Here is a 10814-nt window from a genome sequence, read left to right as displayed (position 1 = left end):
CTTTATATTCAAGTCATTCACCCATTCTGAATTTATCTTGGTGTAGGTTGTGAGATGTTGATCTAAACCTAATCTCTCCCATATTGTTTTCCAAATTTCCCAGCAGTTTTTGTCAAATAGTGGATTCATGTCCCAAAAGTTGGGCTCTTTGGGTTTATCATACACTGTCTTGCTGATGTCATTTACCCCAAGTCTATTCCATTGATCCTCCTCTCTGTCTCTTAGCCAGTACCATATTGTTTTGATGACTGCTGCTTTATAGTATAGTTTAATATCTGGTACTGCCAGGCCCCCTTCCTTCACATTTTTTTTCATTATTTCCCTTGATATTCTTGACCTTTTGTTATTCCAAATGAAATTTGTTATAGTTTTTCCTAATTCAGTAAAGAAGTTTTTTGGTAGTTTGATAGGTATGGCGATAAATAGGTAAATTAATTTGGATAGAATGGTCATTTTTATTATGTTAGTGTGTAAATAGAATTAGCTCTAGTCCATTCATAGCCTAAACTCTACCTACTGGAGAATTATCATCCCCGCCTCCCTCAGTGGGGAGGGAGATGAGTTACCCACACGTGACAATAATAACAAATCAAGAACTAGGGACTGCCCTTTGGACAGTCCAAATCAGTGTAGAGACTGCCATTTGTCCACTTGAATTAGAGGTGGACCCACAGGAAGTGATGAAAGACACTTTCTCTTTAAGTATGTTGGTTACTTCCTGTTGAGGGAGTTCCCGCTTTGAACTTGGTGCTGAAGGATCTCGGAGGAGACCTCAGGCAGCTTCTACTCAGAATGGTCATGTGGGTAAGTTAAGCTGACTTCCTTGGGCCTACCTTGGCGATTTTCCAAACTCTACCTTTCCAGCCTACCTGATTGCTAAGCCTCGTGGCTTGTAGCCTCATTTATTTAGCCTCTTAACCTTCTCTCTCTGTCCAGGCCTCTGTAGGCCTGGACTAGCCTCTCCCTCTCTTTATTTCCTTACCTTTACCTTCCTAATTGTAAATAAACTTCATTAACCTGATCCTGACTTGGGTCTAATTTAATTATGGAATCAATCTGAATTGTTGATTCCTAGCGGCCACACTTTAAATATATATCTATAAAAAACCTAAAATCTCCCTCTTACATTAGCTCATCCTACCCATGAGCAATCAATGGCTTTCTAATTGTTGAGATCCAGTTTTATTTGTTTGGAAAGTGTTTTGTAGTTGTTTTCGTATAATTGCTGTGTTTGTTTTGGTAGATAGATTCCCAAGTATTTTATATTGTCTAGGGTGATTTTAAATGGTGTTTCTCTTTCTACCTCTTGCTACTCTAATGTGTTGGAAATATATAGAAATGCTGATGATTTATGTGCATTTATTTTGTATCCTACAACTTTGCTAAAGTTGTTGATTATTTCTACAAGCTTCTTAGTTGATTCTCTAGGATTTTTTAAGTAGACCATCATATCATCTGCAAAGAGTGATAGCTTAATCTCCTCATTGCCTATTTTGATACCTTCAATTTCTTTTTCTTCTCTAATTGCTACTGCTAGTGTTTCTAGTACTGTGTTGAATAATAGAAGTGATAATGGGCATCCTTGTTTCACTCCTGAACTTATTGGGAAGGCTTCTAATTTATCCCCATTGCATATGATGCTTGTTGATGGTTTTAGGTACATACTGTTTATTATTTTTAGGAAAGGTCCTTCTATTCCTATACTTTTCAGTGTTTTCAATAGGAATGGATGCTGTATTTTGTCAAAGGCTTTTTCAGCATCTATTGAGATAATCATGTGATTTTTGTTTGTTAGACTGTTGATATGGTCAATTATGTAGATGGTTTTCCTAATGTTGAACCATCCTTGCATTCCTGGTATAAATCCCACCTGATCATGGTGGATGATCTTCTTAATTACTTGCTGGAGTCTCTTTGCTAGTATTCTATTTAAGATTTTTGCATCTATGTTCATTAGGGAGATTGGCCTGTAGTTTTCTTTCTCTGTTTTTGATCTACCTGGCTTTGGAATCAGTACCATATTTGTGTCATAAAAGGAATTTGGTAGGACTCCTTCTTTGCTTATTATATCAAATAATTTGTATAGTATTGGGATTAGTTGTTCTTTGAATGTCTGATAGAATTCACTTGTGAATCCATCAGGCCCTGGCGATTTTTTCTTAGGGAGTCCTTTGATGGCTTGTTCAATTTCTTTTTCTGACATGGGATTATTTAGGTATTCTATTTCTTCTGCTGTTAATCTAGGCAATTTATATTTTTGTAAATATTCATCCATATCTCTTAAATTGTTATATTTATTGCCATATAATTGGGCAAAATAGTTTTTAATGATTGCCTTAATTTCCCCTTCATTAGAGGTGAGGTCTCCCTTTTCATCTTTGATACTGTCAATTTGGTTTTCTTCTTTCCTTTTTCTTATTAGATTGACTAGTACTTTGTCTATTTTATCTGTGTTTTCAAAATGCCAGCTTCTAGTTTTATTTATTAATTCAATAGTTCTTTTACTTTCAGTTTTATTAATTTCTCCTTTGATTTTTAGTATTTCTAATTTAGTTTTCATCTGGGGATTTTTAATTTGCTCGCTTTCTAGTTTTTTGAGTTGCATGCCCAATTCATTAATCTCTGCCCTCCCTAATTTGTGAATATATATGCACTCAAGGATATAAATTTCCCCCTGAATACTGCCTTGGCTGCATCCCACAGAGTTTGGTAGGATGTCTCATCATTGTCATTCTCTTCAATGAAATTGTTGATTGTTTCTATGATTTTTTCTTTGACTAATTGGTTTTGGAGGATCATATTATTTAATTTCCAATTAGTTTTTGATTTGCCTGTCCAGGTGCCCTTACTAATTATTATTTTTATTGCATTATGATCTGAGAAGGTGACATTTATCATATCTGCTCTTTTGCATTTGTTTGCAATGTTTCTATGCCCTATCAGAAAATTTTATTTAATGTAGAGTAATGGTTTCACAGATGGGAAACCTCAGACTTTTTTTTTAACTTAAAATTTTTTTTTCGATGATATGTATAAATCATTTTTGACAGTTGTTGTCTGATATTTTGTAATTCAAATTCTCTTTCTCCCTCTCTTCTTCCCCCACTCCCTTTTATTTTCTTGAGGGAACTGTGGGCATCTATTTTGTAGAAAGTAGTTACTGGAGACTTCCTCTTACTAACAGTTTCTATGGCAGGGAGGAGCCCCTTTGACTCCTCCCTTGAGGAACTTTGGAAACTGACTAGAGAAGCACTTGGGGCAGATTTGAAACATTTCTGACTGGCCCAACTCCTTTGTATCTATAGAGATACCTTTCTTTGCCTGGAAGGGTTCAGCCTATCTTCCCCAATATCTTCTGTCTCTAGCCTTTGTGAATAAACCTGTTTGAGCTGCCCTCTCCTACATATCCCATTTCCCTTATCTCCTATATACCTTCCTGCACCTTCATTCCTCCTCCAATCACCTTATAATCACCTTTACCCCCATTATCCTTCTTCACACCCAAATTGCCTTGGAGACCCACTCAGATTACCTACTTTTTAATAACACTGTATACAGGGTTCTTCTGGTTCTTCTTGTTTCACTTTGCATCAGTTCACATATGTCTTTCCATGTTTTTCTGAACTCATCTTTTTCATCATTTCTTATGGCTCAATAGTATATACCACAACTTGTTCAGCCATTCCCTAGGTGATGGACAACTCCTCAGTTTCCAATTCTTTGTCACTACAAAAAAAAGATGCTAAAAATATTTTTGTGTAAGTAGGTTCTTTCCCCTCTATCTCTGGTCTCTTTGGGATACAGATCCAGCAGTGATATTGCTGGGTCAAAGACTATGCATAGTTTTATGGCCCTTTTGGCATGGTTCCGTATTGCTCTCCAAAATGGTTGTTATCAGTTCATAGTTCCACCAATTAGTCCATTAGTGTCCTGGTTTTCCCACATCCTCTCTAACATGTCATTTTCTTTTTTGGTTGTATTAGCCAATCTTATAAGTGTGAGTTTGTATCTTGGAATTTTCCAAGTCCTTATAAAGAAATTTTCTTTCCTTTTACTTCCAACTTTGGTGAAGAAGTATGAATTTAAAACCTATTCTAGATAACGTTCTAGGGCTATTATTTTAAAAGTCTGAATGGTAGCAATTTAAAAGATTTTTATCCTTTCTGCCTTCAAATTATGGGAATAGGAGAGACCAATGAAAATTATTTGTAAATTAAAATGAAAGATCCTTACATGAAGAAGTTGGTAGGTGGGAGGAATAAATAAACAAATAAATGCATTTGTTGATCTTTTGAAGTCTTGTGATGCAATAACATTTTATTTGAATTTTCTTTTTTTTTTTTTTTTTAAGGAAAAAGGCAGAAAAATGCTGGAAGAGATGAGGATACTGGAGAAAGAAATACTCAAAGAGATGGAATCAGTCCTTCAGAATAAGTGTCTTGATGAGAACAGAACTATTAATCTTTTTTCTCAATGTGTCAAAAATGAAATGAAAATTTATGGGCCAATTATTGGCTCTCCGTAAACATACCAAGTTCAGAGGTCTCCTTCAAAGGCAGTCCTAAGATATTAAATCTTAATTCTGAGTTCAGTAGACTTGATCAGTTTTTAGTAATATTCAGGTAGCTGATATTTAATCTGATTATTAGTAAAACTGTCAAGCCATTATCTTTCTGGGATACTAAAAAAGAAAGTAAAGTTCACATGAATTTTAACTGATATTCTTATTTCATAGAACACTTAAAAGCTATTTGGAGATAGCAGATGAGAATATCATATCAGTGTTAAAGTAATTATGAATTTCAAGTTGATTTTTCTAATGCTTTGTGAGAAAGCACAAAATGTTTAGAATGAAGTACAGAGTAATATATGTTATAATACAATTACTATGTAGTATTCTAAAATATCTTTCAGTTATAATAAGAAAACAGACTGTTCTTTAGGGAGACTGTTCTTTAAAACACTTTAGTAAAAAAAAAAATAAACCAATGAGTCATCTGAGACTTGAGTAAAATTACAAGAACAAGAAACTGTTTTTTGAGATTAGGTCTTTCTATCTGACCCAGGCTGGAAGAACATTGGCCACTCATGGTCATGATCTCACTGCTGCATTGTATGGAAGCTTTGAGCCTGATTCCTTTCTGATCTGAGCTGGGTTTGCCTCTCCTCCAGCAGCCTGACACATCCTTACCTGCCCTCTCCAGAACTCTGCACGCATACTGGTGTCACACAGTATAGATACCTGATTGACTTTAGACCTTCTCCAGTACAACAACTCTTGACCGCAAGTGCCCGCCAGCCTTAGCCTCTCCATCCACAGGGTTCATAGTTGTGCACCGCCAGGCCCCATAACAGACTTTTCAAAAATTACATATTGTTCTCCTGCTCAATTTCAATATATTTATTTTGCCTAGGCACTTTATATAGCACAAAGGTGCTGTTTGTAAGATTGTCTGTGACTGAATTGTACTAGTTGATTTTCCATTATTTTTGGAAAAAAATATTTTAACCTTATGAAATTAATTTCAATCCCCCACCATCTATATACTTCTAAATACCATATATATGCCTTTCCTGTCTTTGTTAACTTGCGTTCTTCTTTTCTTTATTTCATTCTGTAAAAAGATACCTTGTTTGGGGACATAAAGATGAAGAAAACTAGGCCTTAATTTTTTTTTCTTTATCTTGTGCCCTTTCAATCTCTCATAACCATTTTTCCGGAGTGTGTAGGGGTGGAGATTAGGAATAGCATAAGAGAAAATTAATAGAGTTTAAGCATAAAATTCAAGCAGATAGTGTTTAAATCTATATTTGGGAAGGTGCCAGCCTGCATTGGTAGGAGTTTCCTCATTTGGGAGTTTTCTATATCAATAAAATTACCGGTCTAATTCCTATTTCTATCCCTATTAAGATCTAAAGTTCACTGTACATCTAATGCACATTGACCCTCAAGATACTAAAAGGAAGGCCTCAAGAATATTTAATGAATCTTTTATGGGAGATTTATGAACAAACATGCTCAAAAATCATATAGAATGAGAAAGTATGGTGAGGAGGTGGGGATTCTGTCCTGTATTGGTGGAGGGACTCCTCACCCCAAAGGAAAAACTGATTCAACAAAAGTAAGGCTATAATACATTTAGACTACCCTAGGTTTGGCCTATGGAGCTCATGTTTTAATAAATACTCTGCATATCGTGGGGTTTCCCTTAGTGTAGATTATTGATATTAGAAAAATATACATGCCATTCTTGTACAAGGCTAATTTTCCCTTTGTTATAATTTGTGGTAAGGGGGGCAGCTGGGTGGCTCAGTGGATTGGGAGCCAGGCCCAGAGGCAGGAGGTCCTAGGTTCAAATTTGTCCTCAGGCACTTCCTAGCTGTGTGACCCTGGGCAACTTACTTAACCCCCATTGCCTAGCCCAGGGGTCGGCAACCTTTTTGGCTATGAGAGCCATAAACGCCACATTTTTTAAAATGTAATTTCGTGAGAGCCGTACAGTGCTTACAGTGTGCGCTCCTGTAACAGCGCCTGAAAAAAAATTGACTTTATGGCTCCTGCAGAAAGAGCCATACGTTGCCGATCCCTGGCCTAGCCCTTACCACTCTTTTGCCTTAGAACTAATACCCAGTATTGATTCTAAGATGGAAGGTAAGGGTTTAAAAAAATAAAATAAAATAATTTGTGGTTAGAAAAAGCCTTAGAGATATCTGGCCCAATTCCCTCATTTTACAGATGAGGAATTGGGCTTAAAGCAGTAGTGACTTGGCTAGCATTAGGTTAGTGGCAGTCAGGATTGGAACCTGGGTCTCAACTCTTAGGTTCAATTTTATTTTTACTACATCATGTAGCTTTTCATCATATTGCTTTCTCTGTGTAATCTACCAGTGCAGATGAGGTTTACTACTTCCCCTTGTGCATTTACACAATTTGTTTTTTTATGTTGATATTAATTAGTACTAAATATTGCAGTTGACTTGTGAAAATAATAAACTGTGACACCAAAACCTTTTGATGTCTGAAGTCACTTTAGCATGGGTGCCATTTGCCTACCTGTAGAGTGGTTGACCGTTGGAGCTGGCTTTGGGGAAACACAATGCTGAGAGGATTTAGCACTGTGGGGTGTTCTAGGGGATCATTTAGGAATGTATGGAAAAGCTGACAGGGTCTGTAGTAGGACACCAGCTTTTCTGTTAGTCTCTTTACTTTAGTGTTCAGATTCCATTGTTCATAAGTTATGAACCTGGAGTCCAGGAACTTGTTTCTTTAAACATTTCAATAAAACTAATTTTCTTTGTAAAATAGTATTCCAAGAAGAGGCCCATAGGCCTTACCAAACTATCCAAGTGGTCCTTGATTCAAAAAAAGGTTAAGAATGCCAGGACTTGGGGCAGGGAGATGGCTCAGAGGATTGAGAGCCAAGCCCAGAGATGGGAGGCCCTGGGTTCAGATTTGACCTCAGATACTTTGTAACTGTGTGACCCCGGGCAAGTGACTGAACCCCCATCGCCTAGGCCTTACCGCTCTTTTGCCTTGGAACCAATACACAGTATTGATTCTAAGATAAAAGGGAAGGGTCTGACCATCATCTTCATTTCTTCCATGTCAAAAAAGATCTTTGTCTAGTGGGTCATTTTTCTGTGGAAACATCTGATTTTATAATGGGTATCAATAGAAAGCTACCTGCATTTTAGGCAGCTTTGCATGTAAAACATCTTCCCCAGCAAGGAGTGCCACTTTTATTTTGTATTTTTCTATTTTACAAAGTATCTATTTTACCCAGAACTTAGTATCTATTTTACCCAGAAGAACGCATTTGGAAGCTTGTATTTGAACCTATAGGGTTTAGGACTTTCTCTTTAATGCCTTTTTATGTCTTATCTCTAGTATTTATAATACAAATGAGATGATGTATACAGACTCACTAATTATAAAGTATTTGTAATTACCAGCGGTAAATATATGATGCCCTTATCTATAGATGTGAGTATTCCCTCCATTGGTGCTGACAGCACTCGATCCAGTGTTACTTTTTATCTTTACGGTTGGCCTTCCATAAAGGAGCTAGGCACATGAGACCTTCCTTTGGCTATTTTAATATTTCACCAATACCTGTGTAATATATTCAGTGACCAGCCATCTGGCCACAGGACGGGCCCAGCCAAGACTTTCAGGCCACTTTTCACACGCTACCACAAATGTTTTTCTTCTCCTTAGTGAGTCTCGCGAGAACATGGCACTCGTGGGCTCACCGCGAGAGTTCCATGTGAGGAGATAGTTACCAGAGAGCATGCTGTGATCATGGAAACCCTGCTATGGTTTTTCAAGCGAGCTACCCTGACCCCTGCCTTCGCCGCTTATTAAATAGAACACGGGTTCTATTTCCTTAGGGGTCAGCCCCATGCTTGCCTATTCATCCACAGAATTTAACCCGGGTAAAGGGAGAGCATAGCTCAGTATGGTGCCCTTCATAGATTTGGGGAGATAGGCCCCTCATTTGCATATGGGAATGTGTCCACACGGTGTGCGGACTTGTATAATCTTGAGATATCCCTCCCTGTGCGGAAGGCCTCAGCCATACAGGCCTGGTAAGAGGAAGCTTGGGCAAGTGAGGTGTGGCCGGAGCCTTTTAAGGCCCTCCATGTCCCTAAACTAGGGCCGATTTCTGTTGCCTCTCAGGGAAGAGCCATCCTAACCCATGTGGCCTGGGAGGAGCAGCAACCCCTGTCCCACAGGCATGTGTAGGTGTATCATGGATGCTCTTCTCCTTAGGATCGCTGTTATTTTCCGATGAGGCCCCGCCGCACTCCCTCCCCTCCCCCCCCCCCCCCCATTTCTTTGTAAGGAATAAGCAGAGTAACATCGCGAACTCGTCTGGAAATGCAGGCCTTGTCCCACACACACGAGGGCGCCACCGAGTCCTCCGAAGTCAGGCCGAAGCACTTCAGCCTTCCTACTCTTTCAGCATTACATCCTGGGCATTATATACTGAGCTCACGGTGGAAAGTATTCACTCATAATGTTTCGTTCATACGGATCTAACCCAGTTTCACAGAATTCCTCATTCTTAGATACAAGAATGTTCCATTATGTTCCTGATATGTTCACTAATTTGTTCACTAATTCCCCAGGAGTCAGTGGGTGTCCAATTTCCTGCTAGCTCTATGCTATTACAAAGGGCTGCCTTTAAATGTGTTTGTGTATGTGAAACCTTTTATTCTGTGTTTGACCTTCTTAGAATAATATGCCTAATAATGGCACTGCTTGATCAAATGTCATATGTACTGAGTGACTTTCTCACTAGAACATCAAATTGCTTTCCGGAGTGTCTGGACTATTTCCTAGTTCCAACAGTGCATTAATGTGCCTTCCTTCCCCAGTTCAACAGCTATCATTTTTGTCTTTTGACGTTTTTGGCAATCTGATTGACACAAAGTAAAATCTAAGAGTTGTTTTAATTTGCATTTATTAGTGATCTGGAACATTCTTTCATGTGGTTGTTGATAGCTTGTGCTTCCTCTTTTCAAATGTGTGTGTTCCCCTATATATCTTAGATATCAGATTTTTCTCAGACATTTGCTGCAAAGATTTTTTTCCTAATTAACCCCTTCTAATTCTATTGTATTAATTTTTTCCTATGCAAACATTTTTCAGCTTTAATGTTCTATGGTCACCTCTACATGGTATTTATTTAGTTAAGAATTCTTTCTTTAGGGGAAGCTAGGTACCATAGGCCTGGAGTGGGAGGACCTGGGTTCAAATGTTACCTCAGTGTCACTTTTGTGTGACTCTCAGTAAATCACTTAACCCTAAATGCCTAGCTCTTGCTATCCTTCTGCCTTAGAATTGATACTGATTGAAGGTAAGGGTTTTTTAAAAATTCTTTAGTTAGTTATGCAAAGTATGCATTTATCAATTTAGCTTTTAATGTTTGCATTATTAATATAATCTATAATAAACAACTGAAAACTTCAGAGTTTATTCTATATTTCTATCAAAGTGCATTTTTAAAAGTTCTTCTACAAGTAAGATTTTTCAATAAATTGTTGGCAACGAGAGCAATGTTAAGAACACCGAATGGGTAGTCAGATGTTGGTTCCTCATCTATATAAAGGGCTGGGGTGGAGAGATGGAAGGGAGTAGGTAACTAAATTGTTCCCAGTAGAAGGTCTTTTATTTAGTGAAATATTTTACCTTTTTTTTTTTTTTAAAACAGACTGAAACTTCTAGAGGTAATTGTATAATGTATAATTTTTAATACTCTGGATTTAAGATCACTTTTCAGAATTCCCAAGATAATAGTAGCATTTATATATCACCTCATATGCCAGGCTCTGTGTTAAGTGCTTTACAAATATTATCTTATTTGATCCTCACACTACCCTAGGAGGTAGGTGCTATTATTAAATCACCATTTTACAGATGAGGAAACAGGTAAATAGAAGTTAAGTAATTTGTTCAAGTTCATGGAGGCCAAATTTGAACTCAGATTTTCCTGGTGCCACTTAGACACCTGATATAGTATTTGTGCTTTGAAAGAAAAACAAAATTTTTGAAATTAAATGGCTTCTTCATTAACAAATATTTCAGGCATGTTGCACTAACTCCAAGATGCTTCAGAGGGGGCGAGCTGAAAAAAAAAAATACCCTTTCCCCTGCTTCTCTTTATCTTAAAGCATTAAGTTACATGCCTATTGTGCAAGACAACTGCTCACAGATCAAGTCAGGTATGAGCTTTAGGAACGTCATTTTGGGCTCTGTGGCACATTCAGGAAGATACCTGAAGCACAGAGAGTAATTAAGAGGCTACTAC

At 37.6% G+C, this 10814-nt stretch overlaps 1 protein-coding gene across 1 annotated transcript in view; it reads left to right on the top strand.

Moving 5' to 3' along the window:
- SCRN3 (secernin 3) overlaps positions 1-4715 on the top strand; it is a 37222-nt gene extending 32507 nt beyond the window's left edge. The window contains exon 7 of the mRNA XM_044666495.1: positions 4352-4715. Within this exon, the coding sequence (XP_044522430.1) occupies positions 4352-4525 (174 nt within the window). The 3' untranslated portion in view covers positions 4526-4715. The remainder of the gene's footprint in view (positions 1-4351) is intronic.
- The last annotated feature ends 6099 nt before the right edge of the window (positions 4716-10814 follow it).

The sequence above is a fragment of the Gracilinanus agilis genome, chromosome 3 (assembly GCF_016433145.1).
Source record: "Gracilinanus agilis isolate LMUSP501 chromosome 3, AgileGrace, whole genome shotgun sequence".
In the NCBI taxonomy this organism is placed as follows: Eukaryota; Metazoa; Chordata; class Mammalia; order Didelphimorphia; family Didelphidae; genus Gracilinanus; species Gracilinanus agilis.
The sequence above is the reverse complement of the archived record's forward strand: the minus strand, read 5'-3'. Positions and strand labels throughout refer to the sequence as shown.